Source organism: Vulpes lagopus, chromosome 24 (assembly GCF_018345385.1).
Source record: "Vulpes lagopus strain Blue_001 chromosome 24, ASM1834538v1, whole genome shotgun sequence".
In the NCBI taxonomy this organism is placed as follows: Eukaryota; Metazoa; Chordata; class Mammalia; order Carnivora; family Canidae; genus Vulpes; species Vulpes lagopus.
In genome coordinates, this window is record NC_054847.1 from 32,398,682 (window position 1) to 32,417,700 (window position 19,019).

Below are 19,019 nucleotides of genomic sequence, written 5' to 3' on the forward strand. Positions count from 1 at the left end.
CAATTATAAAGTCACTGGTTGGGCTTGAAAAGAGCATAAAAGACTGTAGAGAATCTCTTAGAGCAGAGATGAGATCTTATCAGGTCAAAATTAAAAATGCTCTGAGATGGAGTCTAAACTGGATGCTCTAACAGCTCGGGCAAATGAGGCAAAAGAGAGAATAAATGACAGAGAAGACAAGTTGATGGAAAGGAAAGAAGCTGAGGAAAAGAGAAAAATAACTTAGAGCCCACAAGGAGAGACTCCAAGAATTAAGTGATAGTTTGAAAAAAAAAAAGTCCATATTATTAGAATTCCAGAGGATGCAGAGACAGAGTAAAGGACCAGAAGGTATATTTGAGCAAATCATAGCTAGAACTTCCCTAATCTGGGGAAGGAAGCAGGTATTCATAATCAAGAGAGGACCCCTCACAAAATCAATAAAAACTGATCAACATCCTGATGTAATGGTGAAGCTTGCAAATTTCAGAGATAAAGAGAAAATCCTGAAAGAAGCTCAAGACAAGAGATTCCTAACATACAGTGGGAGAAATACTCGATTAACAGCAGACCCATCTACAGAGACCTGGCAGGCCAGAAAGGGCTGGCCTGATGTAATCAGGGTCCTAAATGAGAAGAACCTGTAGCCAAGAATGCTTTATCCAGCAAGGCTCTCATTCAGAATAGAAGGAGAGATAAAGAGCTTCCAGGACAGACGGAAACTGAGAGAATATGTGACCACCAAGCCAGCCCTGCAGGAAATAGTAAGGGGTATCTTGTAAGCAAAGAGGGAGCCCAAAGAAACAGACAATCTACAGAAACAAGGACTGTATAGGTAACACAGTGGCACTAAATTCATACCTTTCAGTAGTTACTCTGAACATGAATGGGCCATTCTCCAAAGAAGACATAAACACGGCCAACAAGCATGTGAGAAAATGCTCCGCGTCACCCGCCATCAGGGAAATGCACATCAAAACCACAATGAGATCCCACCTCACACCAGTGAGAATGGAGAAAATTAACAAGGCAGGAAACAACAAATGTTGGAGAGGATGCAGAGAAAGGGGATCCCTCTTGCACTGTTGGTGGGAATGTGACCTGGTGCAGCCACTCTGGAAAGCTATGTGGAGGTTCCTCAAAGAGTTGAAAATAGATCTGCCCTATGACCCAGCAATTGCACTGCTGGGAATTTACCCCAAAGATACAGATGCAGGGAAACGCCAGGACACCTGCACCCCAATGTTTATAGCAGCAATGTCCACAATAGCCAGACTGTGGAAGGAGCCTTGGCGTCCTCTGACAGATGATGGATAGAGAAGCTGTGGTCTCTGTATGCAATGAAATATTCCTCAGCCATTAGAAACGATGAATACCCACCATGTGCTTCGACGTGGATGAACTGGAGGGCATGATGCTGAGTGAAGTAAGTCAATCGGAGAAGGACAAACATTATATGCTCTCATTCATTTGGGGAATATAAGAAATAGTGAAGGGGATTATAGGGGAAAGGAGGGGAACTGAGTGGGAAAAATTAGAGGAGACAAACCATGAGAGACTCCTGACTCTGGGTAACAAACGGAGGGTTGCAGAAGGGGAGGAGGGCGGGGGGACGGGGTGACTGAGTGACAGGCACTGAGGGGGGCACTTGATGGGATGAGCACTGGGTGATATGCTATATGTTGGCAGATTGAATTTATTTTTTAAAAGGTTTTATTTATTTATTTGCAAGACAGCAAGGGAGAGAGAGGGCAATTGAGAGAGAGCAGAAGGGGTGCGGGGGCAGAGAGAGAAGCAGGCTCCCTGTAGGACTCGATCCCAGGACCCTGAGATCATGACCTGAGCCAAAGGCAGATGCTCAACCAACTGAGCCACCCATGTGTGCCCAGCAAATTGAATTTAAATTTTTAAAAACCGTTAAAATAAAATATCAGAAGCAAAGCAAGCGTCTTTCGGTTTTGGGGTTTTGTTTTGCTTTCTTTTGCTTTTAGCTTTCCCTTTATTTTAGATGGCAGGCAGCACTGGGTAGGTTTAGGCTTAGAATTTTTTTAAAACATTTTATTTCTGCCAGCATTTTAATATGAACTTACTTCCACTGTTTGCTCTTTATGTAACATACCATATTAGGATAAAAGCCGTTCAAACATTCTTTACCAAAGAGAATTTTACCTTCTCTAAATAAGAACCTTGCATTTCACTGTTTAATTTCTACAACTTAGAAACAGTGGGATGCTAATGAACTGGGTCTCTCTCAAACTAAAATGTAAGCCCCTAAAAGGCAGCTGCTGTGCTTTCCTCTTCAGGCATTCCTTAGCATCTAGCATGATGAGTGATGAGCCTCTAGCTTTGCATTTACTTCTCCCTTTATTCCAAGGACGGCATTCCCTTATTTTTTCCATTAAAAGTGTAAAAGAAGGGAAATTATGGCCTTTGCAAGTTCTATTTGGAGATGAAAGAATCAGGGGACACTTGATACTCTGGGTGAAGAAAATTTATGTGAAAAGACCACACTCAGCTCTGAAAAATACTTTTGGGGCTGTGGAACAGCATGCTACACAATGGGAAAGTGGGAAATGATTGCTCTTGAAGTCCCTTGAAATTCAAAGTCTACAGAGATCACAAAGAGCTGAATATAACGTTTCTTTGGGGGAAATGTTCAGAGTCAAGTCTGCATACTGGTGGATCCAGGGCCAAAAGAGAATTGGCCCTCATGCCCCAGACCAAATGAGCCAACACAGCAGGGGGACAATTGCATCACTTATGGTTGATTTCAAGAGACGTGGCCCCGATCCACATAACTTATGAATAAACAGAACTGTTTTTAATACAGTGCACATAGTACGTATTGTAAACATGCCCCAGAGTTTGAAACAAAGAGGAATTCAAAAACACGGAAATATATTTTGTATCTAAGAATAAATGGGCACTAAAGAATTCAGGTCTTAATATCCTTAAAGGAAAAGGATATTTATTTTTGTCACATATTGACGGTGATTTGGGCTCAGAGGCTCTACCAGCCATATAATCTCCTGCCTCTATTCTTCAAAGTACGCTATGCAAGGTTGGTCTAGAGCACATTTGACCACTTCTACTTCTCCACCTCCATTCTTCTCCCGCTGAAAGTGAATGTTAACTAAATCCTGCAAAATTTCTTCATCCATCATCTGAAGATCTTCCATCCCAGTCAGAAGCACCGTCTTTTCCGATATTCCCGAAAACACCTAAGAAGGAAAGTTTAAAAGATGAATAGAAAACGTTCCAAGAGCTTTGAGGTCTAAAACTTCATATTGATAAGCTCTGCCTAATATTTGGGACCTTATCTTGGAAGAGACAAGAGCCTCAGGGAGATGTTGCAGGAAGAGAATATCCGAGGTGGGTCTGAGTTTCGGGAAGATAACCGGTGGCATTAGGACGAGCAGAGGAAAGAGGCATCGCTGCGGACAGAAGGACCAGGAGAGGATAGTCAGAGGTGCAAGCAGAAGCACCAAGTGGCCGCATGAATGGGGGAGGTGGAGCAAAACTAAGAATTGAGCATTTGAGTGGCTTTCAGGAGGGTGACCAGGTGGATAGGGCTGCGGTTTAATACCCAAGGAAGGACACTGAGGCTCCTTCCACAGTTTGGCTGTTGTGGACATTGCTGCTATAAACATCGGGGTGCAGGTGTCCTGGAGTTTCATTGCATCTGTATCTTTGGGGTAAATCCCCAACAGTGCAATTGCTGGGTCGTAGGGCAGGTCTATTTTTAACTCTTTGAGGAACCTCCACACAGTTTTCCAGGTGTCCATCGAAAGATGAATGGATAAAGAAGATATGGTTTATGTATACAATGGAATATTCCTCAGCCATTAGAAACGACAAATACCCACCATTTGCTTCAACGTGGGTGGAACTGGAGGGTATTATGCTGAGTGAAATGAGTCAATCAGAGAAGGACAAACATTATATGTTCTCATTCATTTGGGGAATATAAATAATAGTGAAAGGGAATAGAAGGGAAGGGAGAAGAAATGGGTAGGAAATATCAGAAAAGGAGACAGAACATAAAGACTCCTAACTCTGGGAAATGAACTAGGGGTGGTGGAAGGGAAGGAGGGCATGGGGTGTGGGTGAATGGGTGCCAGGCACTGAGGGGGGTACTTGACGGGATGAGCACTTGGTGTTATTCTGTACGTTGGCAAATTGAACACCAATAAAAAATAAATTTATTATTAAAAAATAAAAATAAAATAAATAAAATATATGTTAAAGTATTAAAGAATACCTACATGATGTTCTATAACATATTTTAAGAACTATACAGCAAAATACGATTTTGAAATAAAATTTTGCTTACTGCAAATTTAAAAAAATAAATAATAAATAATAAATAATACCCAAGGAAGCCACAGAGAAAAGGAACAGGTCGGGGTAAACATAGTGAGTTCAGAGAAAATGAGTAGAAAGAATTAGTTTTAATGCCCAATGACAGTAAACACATGAGAGAAATGCAGCTATGTCTCCACACGCAAAAATATGATGCCATTATCTGAATAATTTCAGGTTTTAAGAAGTGTGTAAGGAATAGAATACGGTACGGTTTTGCATTAAAATACTTTTTAAAAAGAGAAACTTATTTTGCAGCAAGCAGATATGAAGAAACTATTTTGCTGTTGCTCACTAATAAGATTCAACATTAGCAGACTCACAACTTTTCTATTTTTTGTGGGGTGGGGTTGAGCAGTAAGTTCCCAAAATGAAAGAAAAGAGACGACTTTACCTGAAAGTGTTTCAAATGTGTTTCTGTGTATGGAGAAACAATGACGTTGTAGCAGTTTTCATTTATATAAAGCGGATAGTCTTTCTTTTTCAAAATCTTGTCAGCAACTGGAAGTAAATTTTTAAAAAATCATTTTCTTTTTTATATCACAGACATTTTTAACCAAAGTTAAAACTTCCTTCAAACAGAACACCACACTACACAGTGAATTTGAGTGATTATGTTCTTAAGAATTCTACGATCCACAGTACACACAAAAATACAAAATTGTGTATTTTGAAAAATATGAGTCCAAACAATAATGGGTTTAAACAGATCCTTCCATCTTGAACTATCCACTGCAATCAATGGAAGGGCTGTGATGGCCTCAGACAGATCTACCCTGAGGTACACAAAATGCAATAACCACCTGCAAAAATGTAACCCCTTCATCCTAACAACATGTGAGTTTCCCAGTTTCTCAAGAAGCATAATTGAAAATTATGATTAGAATATTATACATAAAAAAAAAATTAAAAAAAATAAAAAAAAGAATATTATACATATATATTTTTTACAATATACACAATATAAATTATTTTATTCTTATATTTTTATATATAAAATTACTTAGGCGTCTTGCACCTAATATATAATATTATTCAGTAAACTGATATAATGATGTTAACCAACGGGGGCGGGGTGGGGCGGTTGGATGTCATCTAGAAAGTGAAGGCAAGTAACAAAAATTCATCAGTTTCCTCTAACACAAAGAATAACCAGACTTATTTTTAGCAGCATTTTTCTCCTAGAGGGAAAATAGGTAATGTTTCAGATTGCATAAAGTTTAACAGAAACAGTTCTTAGGAATATCCTATCACTTTGCTTTTTCTCCTCTCCCCAGTCCATCTCGGGTGAGCAATATGGTGCGGTGGTTGAGAGCAGGCCCCTGCTGGTGAGGATGTAGAGAAACTGAATCCCTGGTTCACTGTTAATAGGAACATAAAATGCTACAGCCAGTGTGGAAAGCAGTATGGCAGTTCCTCAAAACATTAAACATAGAATCACCATATGCTCCAGCAATTCCAGAAAGATCTAGAAAGACATTCAACTAACCATAACTAACTACACAGTAGAAGAAGGGACGTGTAGTGAAATGTCTCCATTTTTACTAAATTAATGTTCTTCTCTATTATCTCAATTTTCTTTGAAAAGAATGTGTTACTCTCTTATGAAAAACAGTCAGTATTTTTTAAATTGTATCACTGGATTTCTATTACATGTGCAATCCCAGGAGAAACCCTAAAAACTGGATTAACTGGAGTAAGATATTTTTTCCTTGGAGAATCACTTGGGCACATTAACAAAAGCATCTGTAGAATTTTATATTTTTAATCATAAGAATGTAAATATCGCTCAGATGATTGAGTAAAAATCCATTTCTACCTATAAAGGTAACAGCTTGTCTTCCCTGCAATCTATTCTCTCCACCTAAGAGACCCTCATCTGTCAAAATTGATGGGATGGAAGTGACGGTTTTCTATATATACATTTTTAGATTTCTCTGCCACATACTCACTGTGATTGGGGGTAAGTTATTTACTGTCCCTAGGACTCCGTTTCCTCACCAATGAAGTGAGTATAACACGGATCTCCAGAGTTGTGCTGCGGTTCAGAGGAAATACATGCCCATGTCCTTGGGCACTAGAATGAAGGATGAGGATGCAATAGGATTGAAGTACCTGTTATATGTAGTATTATTCTCAGTAGCATTCACAGAAATCATTTTCAGGACCCTACCATTTTATAACATTTTTTTAAAAAAATCCCCTATTATTATGCTGTCAAGTAAATTCCAAAAAAAGAACAGAAAAGGAATACTTTCAGAAACGGCAGATCATAGGGGTGCCTGGGTGGTACAGTTGTTTAAGTGTCACACTCTTGGTTTCTGCTCAGGTCCTGACCTCAAAGTTGTGAGATGGAGCCTCTCCACGGGGCTCTGCGCCCAGCACGGGGCTGCCGAAGACTCTCCCTCTCCCTGCCCCTCCCGCCTTGCTCTCTCTCACTCTCCAAAATAAATACATGTTTAAAAAAAAAAATGGAAAAAGAATAGAAAATAAATGGCAGCACACGATTGAACGGTAGAGTCTTTCGGAGCTGCCTCCACGGGTGACTACCTCCAGCCTCCATAAAGGTGACCACGGCGCTGCGGGATGGCCTATGGTACTGCACACACAGCACTTCTCCACCTCCGTTCCGGGACTTAGAGAAGCTCAGTTCCAGCTTGTCTCTCATCTGGTCCTCAGGCAGTGCGTCGGGAATTTCACTAACATTGATCTTCACCTTAGACACTTCTTCATGGACCTGGGAAATCAGTTCATGTTCAGGAATACGGATGAGAAGAGTGTTCACACCCAACAGAATCCTAACAAGCCTTAATCACCATGTTACCTGGAATCTGACTCCTGAATTTAATGGAACTGGCTTGGCCACAATCTCCACATCTACATCTTCTATCTGTATATGATGTTTCCCCATCCTGATGATATTTTGGGCAACTGAAAAATAATTTCGGAGTATTAATTGCCAGGATCTTTTTTTTTTTTTTTTTTTTTTTTTTAAGGCTGAGAAGTTTGAGCTGGAATCCGGGTTTTTTTTTTTTTTAAACTTTCTTTTTTTTTTTTTAGATTTTATTTATTTATTCATGAGAGACATAGAGAGACAGAGAGAGGGGCAGAGACACAGGCAGAGGGAGAAGCAGTCTCCATGCCAGGAGCCTGATGCAGGACTCGATCCCGGGACTCCAGGATCACACCCTGGACCAAAGGCAGGTGCCAAACCGCTGAGCCACCCAGGGATCCCCCTAATTGCCAGGATTTTAATAGATGTTTTCACTTTTGGTTTAAGAAACAAATTATTATAGGTATTTTAAATGTCCTTTAATCTTAAAGGATCTAATGTTTTAAAAAATTTTCCTAGGACTTTCAAGTGATAATGGTCTTGTCACCAAAGTGGCAAATAGATATATTAATATTGAAATGTCAAAATATATCAGCAAAAATCACAAAGTAGTCAAAAAGGTACAAACTTCCAGTTAAAAGATAAATAAGTTCCAGGGATGTAATGTACAACATGGTGACCACAACTAACGCTGCTGTGTGTTATCCAGGAGAGCTTATTACAAGACCAGATCCTAAGCATGCTCATTACAAGCAAAAAAAGTTTTTTGCCCCTTTTGTTGAATCTATAAGAGCTCTGTTTATTGCATCTATATGAGAAGATAGATGTTGGCTACACCTGCTTCGGTCACCATTTCACAATATATGCAAATCACCATGCCATACACCTGAAATTTAGACTGTGATATGTATCAATGATTTCTCAGCAAAACTGGAAAAAAAGTATAATGTAGAAAATCTCATCAAGTTCCAGATTCATCTCTTAAGAGATAAGCCTGGTGATGCTTCAGAAATTCATCTATTATTTCAGCTCAGCCACACGCCCTTTGGAATTCCTGTTAACAGAATGATGAGAGAATTCCCTTAGTGCATTAATTAAAGCACAGCCAGAAACTTCTTCGGCGTTGAGTAAGCTGGAAAAAGTTGTGTGGGCCAGTGGCATTCTGACAATCTTATTTATCATTTGCCACTCCTCTTTGATATGCTATAAACACCAAAGAAATAAATGTTCATTTTCGTCTTTCCTAAGGATGACATATTAAAGACCACATAAGCTTGAACATCAAAGTGTGAGTCTTTTTTATTTTTTGGCAGTGTTTATTTATTTATTTATTTTTGGCTGTATTTAATGAGGAATTCTCCTTTTGCTAGAATGTCTTGAGATCATTTATTTAAAATGATAGCCTGTACCAGTCACAAAACTATCAAAGCCAATTTATCTGTGCGCATGGGAGAGGCTCAGTACTGTAGTTATGCCCCAAATCATTAGAAATCCAGACAGCAGCGACATTTCAGTTTAAAATGAATGTGGGTGTGCATTTCATTTCTAATTGTGGGACATGAGAGTTTATAACGTTTCAGTGGTTAACACAGGGCCGCTTACACTAATTTGTCACAAAGATAAGGGATGCCCACCCCAGCCTGACAAATGTCATTTGTTCGTGACAACCAGACACACCGCGGCTGAAGGACGAAACAGGCCGAGAGGCAGGGCGCAGCCATGTGGGAATTCACACTCACTGTACCACGATATGACTCCATAACTTGAATTATGACTTTCTTTTGTTAATGACAACAGGCAACAATAACAGAAACTGCCAACGAAGTCATCCTTAGATGATCCTCTTTCTCTCCCACACCCTCCTCCCCAGCCTCCAACATCTGGTGATCTGATGCAGCTGAGAATTCCCGCCTCCCACATCCTCTCTTCTGTCTTTTGTGAGATAATTGTATCTCCATTACCACTGCCAACTGCCTACACAGGGCCCCTGGCCCCCGTCTCTGCCCTCGGCTGCAGCGCAGACCCAGGTGGACCCAAGGTGAACCGACAGTGGGTGCATATGCTGATCTGCTAAGATGCTCTTCTTTTTAATATTTCTATTCAGGCTGTAGTGACAGACCAGGTCTAAGGAGATACAAGTTATAATCCTAGATTCTCAGAATATGAACACTGGAAGGGCTTAAAACCGTCCAATCCCACCCCATAACTGGACAGATACAAGAATAAAAGCTGGAGAGAGTGACCTGCTGTGAGGACTGTTGGTCCAGTACAATGCTCATGGGTACTCAAGGTGTGGCTCTCAGTTTCGCGATTTTTAACCGTATGGACCTTGAACAAGTTCTCTATCTTTCCTAAGTTTCAGTTTCCTTATCTGGAAAACTCCCAAGGAGTGGCAATAATGACTGCTAACATCTACTGTTTATTTTGTGTCAGACACCGTGTAACAGCATTTCTGATTTAATACTCAGCCCAACCCCATAAAGTAGGCACTGTCTTAAGGCCTGCCAGAAAACTCTGAGATTCAGAAAGAACCCAACCCAAATCCCATATCTAAAAATGGGCAACGTTGGCACTGAAGGCCAGATTGTCCTCCCTAGCATGCTCCGGCTCGGAACAGGGTCCTACAGCAGACTCAGCAAACGTCAGGGCCCGTTTCCAAATCGCTGACTCTTGGGCTCTTTCCATTCACTGGTCATGTGCCCTTAGGTAAGTCACTTACACACCCAAGAATCTGTGTCCTTAGCTATAATATGTAAATAGTAACTCTCAGGATCCCTGGGTGGCTCAGCAGTTTAGCGCCTGCCTTCGGCCCAGGGCATGATCCTAGAGACCTGGGATCGAGTCCCCTGTCGGGCTCCCTGCATGGAGCCTGCTTCTCCCTCTGCCTGTATCTCTGCTTCTCTCTATATATATCTCTCATGAATAAATAAATAAAATCTTTAAAAATAAGTAAATAAATAGTAACTCTCTTCTCGGTCACGTGAGCGTAAGAGGAGCCATCTGTGAGAACTCTGGGGGAACTCTATGGAGCTCTATCAGCTTAAGACATTCTTGCTAACACCATTTGGAGGTAGCAGGTGGAGCAGAGAGACACTGGTATTGGACGTCACAACACCTGGGCTTGAGTCCCAGGATCGTCATGTTCTCAACAGGTGATCACATTCATGGCAGTTAATGTCCCAGTTTTCTCATCATCAAATGAGGATAATCCTGTCTGCCCCAAGGTATCGCCATGAGATGAAATGAGATGAGATGAGATGAGATGAGATGAGATGAGATGAGATGATAGATGTAAAAATTTTAAAGCAATAGCCAAATATCTAAGAAAGCTCTTTGGAAGTCTCAGCAATTTCCAAAAGCAACATAGTAAAAAAAAATTTTTAAGATTTATTTAATTAATTATTTATTTATTTATTTATTTATTTATTTATTTATTTATGATAGAGAGAGAGAGAGAGAGAGACAGAGACACAGGAGGAGGAAGAAGCAGGCCACACACCGTGAGCCCGACGTAGGACTCAATCCCGGGACCCCAGGATCGTGCCCTGGGCCAAAGGAAGGCGCTAAACCACTGAGCCACCCAGGGATCCCCAACATAGTCAAATTTTTGAACATTACTCGTACCTTCTTCACTTTCAAAGGTGATAAGAGCTTGCCCTTTCTGTAGCTCATAAAAAATTGGCGAGCTCACTTGAAATGAACAGGAGATGTTTAAAAACTGGCTGTCAGTCTCAGGGTTCTCTAAAGATGTGAACTTCACCTTTGTTTCAGGAATATCCTCTTTAATCTAATTTAAACAGAAATGTTTGATTAAAATCAAGACAAGAAATAACTTAAGCCCTCCTTGTGATAATGTGATTTGATCATCCAATAATTCATCCTCCACTGATTTCAGAATCCCACAGAATACCAAGTGCAGTCTTATTTAATATCTTTAGTAATTACTTCTTCCTAGGTAAGTACTCGGGAATGTAATCAGATGCTGATCCTTTAATATTATTTCCCAGATGAAATTATAAATATGTAATCTCTCACTTTTTCTAATCAATGTTTAAACTAGCCAATATTGTATGGTGTTAGATTCTAAAGCCTACATCACTCCTGTAGAGGAGTACCTCTTAAACAACCGTACTAATAATAGGCTCTCTTACAAGGGAATCATTAGACATACGTTCACGACAAAGCAGTATAAAATAGTTGAGTATATGCCATGTGTATTTTGATAGCCAACCCGGATAATTTCATCCCAAAAGAAAGACTCCTGAATTATGTTTTAATTATCAAATTTAAATTCCCCTTTCTCCAATACCTGCCCATCAATTTTTTAACCATTATCAAACTTAGGTCTGTAAAAATGCGAAGGGACACCACCAACAAAATTCGTAAGCTGAAGGGTAAAGTTACATGGTTAGACTTATCTGTTAAAATCACTGGGATTACCAGACATACACAACTATATATAAATGCACAAAAAAAAAAAAAAAAAAAAAATAAATGCACAAATGAATCTGTTGTTTGCATTTCTTTCTTTCTCTCTTTCTTTTTTTATTCCTGAGAGACACAGAGAGAGAGAGGCAGAGACACGGGCAGAGGGAGAAGCAGGTCCCTGCGGGAAGCATGGGACTGGATCCTGGGAATCTGGGATCACGGCCTGGGCTGAAGGCAGACGCTCAACCGCTGAGCCCCCCAGGCACCCCATGTTGTTTGCATTTCTATTTCCCATAATCATTTTACACGCTGCAAGAAAATGTTTGTGTTCTCACAAAGGGGTTAGAAAGAGTCAATAAGTTATTTGACCTAATTTCACATTTCTCACATTTGCCCTGTATCTTCACACTTAACCTCTGTAGAATTTGATTACTGTAAGTCCAATTTCAAAACAACTGGCAGTGTCTGAGAAAAGGCAGTGTTTCCCAATAATGTGGAAATACCCAATATACTCTGAAAAGTCGAGAGCTTTCTGGAACGAGAGTGCCTGATTTTGGTCTTGGGCACACTTGGCCAGGAGCAACTCACCTATGCTCTCTAGACCTCAGTTTCAGTCCTCTGGAAATCGGACTGGCTGAACTGGCTGGGTTCCCAAGGCCCCGTGAGTTAGAGGGTGAAGTGATTCCTCTCCAGCCAGGACGGTAACGGAGTGTTCCCTACGTCCCATAAACACGGGAACCTCACTTCCAGATATTCAATATCCTACCCCCCATTTCAGAAACAAAAAGTGACAACGTTTTAAGCATTTAAGTTGTTTAAAGACAGGTGTTTGCTTGTTTGTCTGAACAATGAGTTGTTATGGACAAAAATGGGGAGAGGGGCACCTGGGTGGCCCAGTCGGCTAAGTGTCTGTCTTTGACTCAGGTCCTGAGGTCAAGTCCAGCTCAGCAGGGAGTCTGCTCCTCCCCCTTCCCTGTGCCCCTACCCTCTGCTCATGCTCTCTCTCTCTTTCTCTTTCTCATTCTCTTGCTCTTTTTCAAATAAATAAATAAAATCTTAAAAAAGAAAGCAAAAAGGGGTGAAAAGTTATGTCTAATTCAAATACAGGAAAATTTCGGAGAAAATTTAAATGGTGAAGACATATGTCCGATTTTTTATAAAAACTGTGAAATTCATTTAAATTACTTGGATTAGAAGAGCAATAAAAGAATTTAGTGAGAAGACCAATAATTTGATCCAAAAGTGACTGATAACGACCAATATTTTTTTTGTTTTTGCATTAACATACACATACATTAAAAAATAAAAGCATATACAAAAATTTTAAATGTGTATTATCAGAAATATACAGCCAGATGAAATTTTACAAAGTGATCACATGCATGTGACCAGAGCCCTGATCAATAAACAGAACATGACCAACACCCCAGAAGCCTCCTTTGGTTCCCTTCCAGTTCCTACCTGCCTCCAAGGGCAACCAGATGCTAACTTCTAACACCCTGCTCTTGTGCTTATTTAAATGCAAGTACATGATATGCCCTCGTTTATCTTTTTTGGCTCAACACTGTGCTTATGAAGTTCATCCATGAGGCTTGCATGTGGTTATATTCTGTTCATTGTCGCTGTGTCGTATTCCATTTTGTCAATACACTTCAATTTAATAATTCATTCTACTATGGAGAGTTGAGTTGTTTTCATTTTAGAGCTACTACAAACCATGGTGCCATCAATGGCTACAATGTTTTTTATTTTTATTTTTTTAAAGACTTTATTTGACACAGAGAGACAATGACCACAATGTTTCAAAGGTGAATTCTGTATCATTAAATTGGCTTTTCTGAAAAATGGTGTCAACTAAAAATGTGACACATAAAATAATTAGAGATACCTGGGAGTTTCTGGTGGCCTCTTGTAACTCAGCTTCGAGCCTTTGGATCTCTTCCTTTAGTTGAATATTTTCCTTTGTGAATCTGTCAGTTAATCTCTAAAAAAGTCAAACAGCACCAAAAAATTAAACAGCCGCTGACCTCATTCTTCTAAATGAATCCAAGAAGCTACATTCCTATCACCCTAATAAAGGCGAAGGAAGACATCATGACCTATTGATTCTTCTACTTCTGACAAGTATTATTATTTCCTCTATACAAGCAGTGAAACTACCTTTCTACAAAACCAAAGTCACAGATGATTTTGTAGAGCATGGATTGAGAGCCAGACCTCAACCTTATTAACTGCCTTCCTGGCCATTTGTGACAACAATATCACTTTTAAGTTAGGGGCACCTGGGTGGCGCAGCCGGTTGAGCGTCTGATTGGTGTCAGCTCAGGTCATGATCTCCGAGTCCTGAGACTCCGCAGTGTTGGGCTCTGCACTCGGCATGGACTCACCTTGGGGCTCTATCTCCCTCTTCTCCCACCCCCAGCAGCTTGTGTTTGCATTCTCTCTAAAATAAATAAACACATTTCTAAAAAAATAAGGAAATAAGGAAATTGCACTGTAATTGTAGACATATGTTACTTGGCATTAATTAAAAAAATTTTTTGCTGTGATTCCCACAGTATAGACATGCCAGACATATGGCCCTGGGTAAGTGGCTCAAGCCACCTGAGTCTCCCTCTTGGGTCTGATCAGATAATTGCTAACTAAGTCCTTAACTTCTAGGTGCAAATCAAAGAAAGGAAGGAGGGGAGGAAAAGATAGCTAATATTCTAAGCCTTACAATGAAAACCTTAATATCTAAAAAAAAAGAAAAAAGGGAAAAAAAAAGAAAACCTTAATATCTTCCCAAATTCAAAGTAATGTTAGGCAAACACATATAAAACAGGCTTCACTGCAGAACTTATAGATATAAAATAATTTTAACAATATCTAGTAATATTTACCTTTCTTAGTTCATTTTTAGTTACCTCTTCACTTGACCAAGGATCCCAAAAAACTCGTTTTTCCCTATGTCCATCATCTGCCATGATTACCTAATTATTGTTAAAAAGTAAATATTTTTAAAAATAGTACATATATATATAAATTCAAGAAGAAAGAAATAACTTTTACCTTTTTACAGAAGAAACGCCTCTTCTTTGCTATATCTTTTGTCTTATCATCAAAGCCTTTATTGTCATGTGGCTTATATTTGAACCAAGTCTATATTTCAAATAACTATAGCGTCCGTAAATGTATAAAAGAATTCTAAAAATTCTTTGCTTTTCAACACAATAATAGAAAATAGCAGGCATTAATATTCCTTTGAGGTTCATATCTTAATCATAATATGATGCCCCATTTGAAAAGATTTCAATTTTTGTCTTTTCAAAGGTTTTGATTTAAACATCTAATTCTTCCTATTGCATTTTCCAAATGTAAATGGAGTAAAAAGGACCCCCTCAAGTACCTCTCTTCTACATGTATAGTAGTTGGTTTTTTTTTAAGATATTATTTATTTATTCATGAGAGACACAGAGAGAGAGGCAGAGACACAGGGAGAGGGAGAAGCAGGCTCCATGCAGGGAGCCCAACACGGGACTTAATCCCAGGACCTGGGGTCACACCCTGAGCCCAAGGCAGACGCTCACCCCCTGAGCCACCTAGGCGTCCCTACCGTAGTTCTTTAAAAAAAAAAGAAAAGAAAACTTTTTATTTATTTATTTATGATAGTCACAGAGAGAGAGAGAGAGAGAGAGAGGCAGAGACACAGGCAGAGGGAGAAGCAGGCTCCATGCACTGAGAGCCCCACGTGGGATTCGATCCGGGGTCTCCAGGATCGCGCCCTGGGCCAAAGGCAGGCGCCAAACCGCTGCGTCAGCTGGGGATCCCCCCCCCCAAAAAAAACTTTTAAGTAGGCTCCACACTTAGCATGGGGCTCAAGGTGGGGCTTAAACCCCTGACCTTGAGATCAAGACCCAGGCTGAAATCAAGAGTCAGATGCTTTACTGATGGAGCCACCCAGGAGCCCCTCTCACGTACATTTTCACAAATCCTCCCTAGTCCACAAACCTAAACAAGAAAAAAAATTACATCTTTACTTCTAATAATCTTTGATTAAAAGTTAGTATTCTCTTCAAATATGAGTACAAATAAGAAGCCACATGGTCTTTGCAGCACCTGTGACCAAAGCTGCCAAAATGGCACAAATATCTTCAAAAATCATTGTAACTCTTGCAGGTATCCTGAAATGCTGTTTGTGTAAAACCTTCCTTCAAAATTATGAGAGTCATTAAACTCACCACCAGGTCTTATAATACACTGTAATATATTGATATATATTACTATGTCAAAGATGTTTTTAATATTCTTATCATTGTATTTCAATATAATTTGCTTCCTTTGTAATTCTATATATTTTATTTTATACATTTAAAAACTATTTTTAAAGGCCCATGGGCTTTATCAGACTGGGAAGGAATCCATGGCACAAAAAAAATAAAAATAAAAAAAATAAAAAATAAAGGACATTTGCCTGCAAATGAATTCACTGAGATGGAAAGGTCCCAGATCAAACATGAGAAAAGGAGTATCATGTCTTTATTGTCTCAGAAGCACTTTAGTAACTGGTTTGTGATATAATCCTCTCAAATTTCCAGTAGCTGGATTCTCACCCTTCTTGTAGAAGAAACAGGGAAAAGATTTCTTCCTCCTTAAAAAAAAAAAAAGAAAAAGAAAAAGAAAATAGAAAACTGGTTAAAAAAAAAAAAAAAAGTTAGTGTCCACACAAGCAGCGTCCAGAAGCAGAGGGGACCGCAGCGCACCGGCTGCTGATGCCTCACCTGTCCTCCACTGGGAGGGCCCGGTTCCGGGGCACCGGCTCTTCCACCTGCGGAGCAGGAAACTACGAGAAGCCTGGAGCTCCCGGGCCCAAGGGGCATGAAGGGGATTTTCAAGTAAGGAGTGAGGGTCAGAGGAGCCGGTGCTCCCGGCCAGACACGCGCCTCAGAGACAGACGGACGGACCCGGAATGGCCGCTCTGCACTGGCACTGGCACTGGGAGCGTGACCTCAGGCTCCCCGCACGCAGAGGGGGACAGACACGCGGCTGTACGTGTGCGCGGGCTTGCACACACATGGGCCCGCACCTCGCGGGCGGCTCCCCGCAGCGCCTGGCGACGGGGCCTGGGCCAACCCACGACGGGGCCAACATGGGCACGGAGCACGTCGCCCCGAACAGCGCTCCCGTCCTTCCCTGCTTCTTTGTAAAGACTCTACTCATTTACTTGACGCAGAGACCCTGTGGCCCGGCGCAGAGCAGCGGCAGCGGCCCGCGGGGCAGGGAGCCTGGCGAGGGCCTCGAACCCAGGACCCGGGAACACCCCGGAGCCACAGGCCCAGGCTCAGGCATGGCGCCACCCGGGCCCCGAATGTGTGGTTTCCAAGCCACTACCTTGGCGGTCACTGTCACTGCAGCAGCCCCTCCCCCAGCAGCGCCCCTGTCACCTCAGCAGCCCCTCCCCCAGCAGCGCCCCCTGTCACCTCAGCAGCCCCTCCCCCAGCAGCGCCCCGTGTCACCTCCGCAGCCCCTCCGCCCACAGGGCCCCTGTCACCTCAGCAGCCCCTCCCCCAGCAGCGCCCCCTGTCACCTCAGCAGCCCCTCCGCCCACAGCGCCCCTGTCACCTCAGCAGCCCCTCCCCCAGCAGCGCCCCTGTCACCTCAGCAGCCCCTCCCCCAGCAGCGCCCCCTGTCACCTCAGCAGCCCCTCCCCCAGCAGCGCCCCTGTCACCTCAGCAGCCCCTCCCCCAGCAGCGCCCCTGTCACCTCAGCAGCCCCTCCGCCCACAGCGCCCCTGTCACCTCAGCAGCCCCTCCCCCCACAGCGCCCCTGTCACCTCAGCAGCCCCTACCCCAGCAGCGCCCCCTGTCACCTCAGCAGCCCCTCCCCCAGCAGCGCCCCTGTCACCTCAGCAGCCCCTCGGCCCAAGCGCCCCCTGTCACCTCAGCAGCCCCTCCCCAACAGCGCCCCCTGTCACCTCAGCAGCCCCTCCCCCAGCAGCGCCCCCTGTCACCTCAGCAGCCCCCTCCCCCAGCAGCGCCCCCTGTCACCTCAGCAGCCCCTCACCCACAGCGCCCCTGTCACCTCAGCAGCCCCTCCCCCAGCAGCGCCCCCTGTCACTCAGCAGCCCCTCCCCAGCAAGCGCCCCCAGTCACCTCAGCAGCCCCCTCCCCCAGCAGCGCCCCCTGTCACCTCAGCAGCCCCTCCCCCAGCAGCGCCCCTGTCACCTCAGCAGCCCCTCCCCCAGCAGCGCCCCTGTCACCTCAGCAGCCCCTCCCCCAGCAGCGCCCCCTGTCACCTCAGCAGCCCCTCCCCCCAGCAGCGCCCCCTGTCACCTCAGCAGCCCCTCCCCCAGCAGCGCCCCCTGTCACCTCAGCAAGCCCTCCCCCAGCAGCGCCCCTGTCACCTCAGCAGCCCCTCCCCCAGCAGCGCCCCCTGTCACCTCAGCAGCCCCTCCCCCAGCAGCGCCCCCTGTCACCTCAGCAGCCCCTCCCGCCAGCAGCGCCCCCTGTCACCTCAGCAGCCCCTCCCCCAGCAGCGCCCCCTGTCACCTCAGCAGCCCCTCCCCCAGCAGCGCCCCTGTCACCTCAGCAGCCCCTCACCCACAGCGCCCCTGTCACCTCGGCAGCCCCCTCCCCCCAGCAGCGCCCCTGTCACCTCGGCAGCCCCTCCCCCAGCAGCGCCTCCTGTCACCTCAGCAGCCCCCTCCCCCAGCAGCGCCCCTGTCACCTCAGCAGCCCCTCCCCCAGCAGCGCCCCCTGTCACCTCAGCAGCCCCTCCCCCAGCAGCGCCCCTGTCACCTCAGCAGCCCCTCCCCCAGCAGCGCCCCTGTCACCTCAGCAGCCCCCTCCCCCAGCAGCGCCCCCTGTCACCTCAGCAGCCCCTCCCCCAGCAGCGCCCCCTGTCACCTCAGCAGCCCCTCCACCCACAGCGCCCCTGTCACCTCAGCAGCCCCTCCCCCAGCAGCGCCCCCTGTCACCTCAGCAGCCCCTCCACCCACAGCGCCCCTGTCACCTCAGCAGCCCCTCCCCCAGCAGCGCCCCTGTCACCTCAGCAGCCCCTCCCCCAGCAGCGCCCCCTGTCACCTCAGCAGCCTCTCCGCCCACAGCGGCCCTGTCACCTCGGCAGCCCCCAGCAGTGTCACCCGCCTGTCCCCAGGGCGTCTGTGCCGCGGGCCGCGGGGACCACACTGAGCTCCCAGTCGCAGGTTGTGCAGGAGGAAGGCGTGGCCGCAGCGCCCGCAGCCGCCCCGGCAGCCGCCCGGGAGCGCGAGGCCCCAGGGGTCGGGGTCCGGGCCCCTAGCGCTGCCGGGAGGGGACTCGGGCCTTTCCCGGTTCAAGCGGGGAGGGGGAGGGTCACCGGCGCACGCGGCCGCCTCGGGCCGCGGGGGGACTCGTCCGCTGCCCCCCGCCCCCGCCCCCGCCCCCCCAGCCCAGGGCGC

At 44.4% G+C, this 19,019-nt stretch overlaps 1 protein-coding gene across 1 annotated transcript; it reads right to left on the reverse strand.

The window, feature by feature from the left end:
* Positions 1-2,930: 2,930 nt before the first annotated feature.
* Positions 2,931-19,019, reverse strand: NMI (N-myc and STAT interactor). Its single transcript, XM_041739914.1, has 10 exons — positions 18,664-19,019; positions 16,363-16,409; positions 16,195-16,232; positions 14,485-14,574; positions 13,491-13,586; positions 10,799-10,961; positions 7,166-7,272; positions 6,892-7,078; positions 4,736-4,842; positions 2,931-3,200 (listed from the first exon to the last, which is right to left on the reverse strand). Exons 4-10 carry the CDS (start codon positions 14,566-14,568, stop codon positions 3,015-3,017), a joined length of 930 nt encoding a protein of 309 aa, XP_041595848.1. The 5' UTR covers positions 14,569-14,574; positions 16,195-16,232; positions 16,363-16,409; positions 18,664-19,019; the 3' UTR covers positions 2,931-3,014.

Excerpts from the sequence above, each read along its gene's own strand:
- NMI (XM_041739914.1), bottom strand. The coding sequence starts at position 14,568 with ATGGCAGATGATGGACATAGGGAAAAACGAGTTTTTTGGGATCCTTGG. Across the intron at positions 13,587-14,484 it reads CTAAAAATGAACTAAGAAAG|AGATTAACTGACAGATTCAC; the intron begins GTAAATATTACT and ends TGACTTTTTTAG. Across the intron at positions 10,962-13,490 it reads AGGCCACCAGAAACTCCCAG|ATTAAAGAGGATATTCCTGA; the intron begins GTATCTCTAATT and ends TGTTTAAATTAG.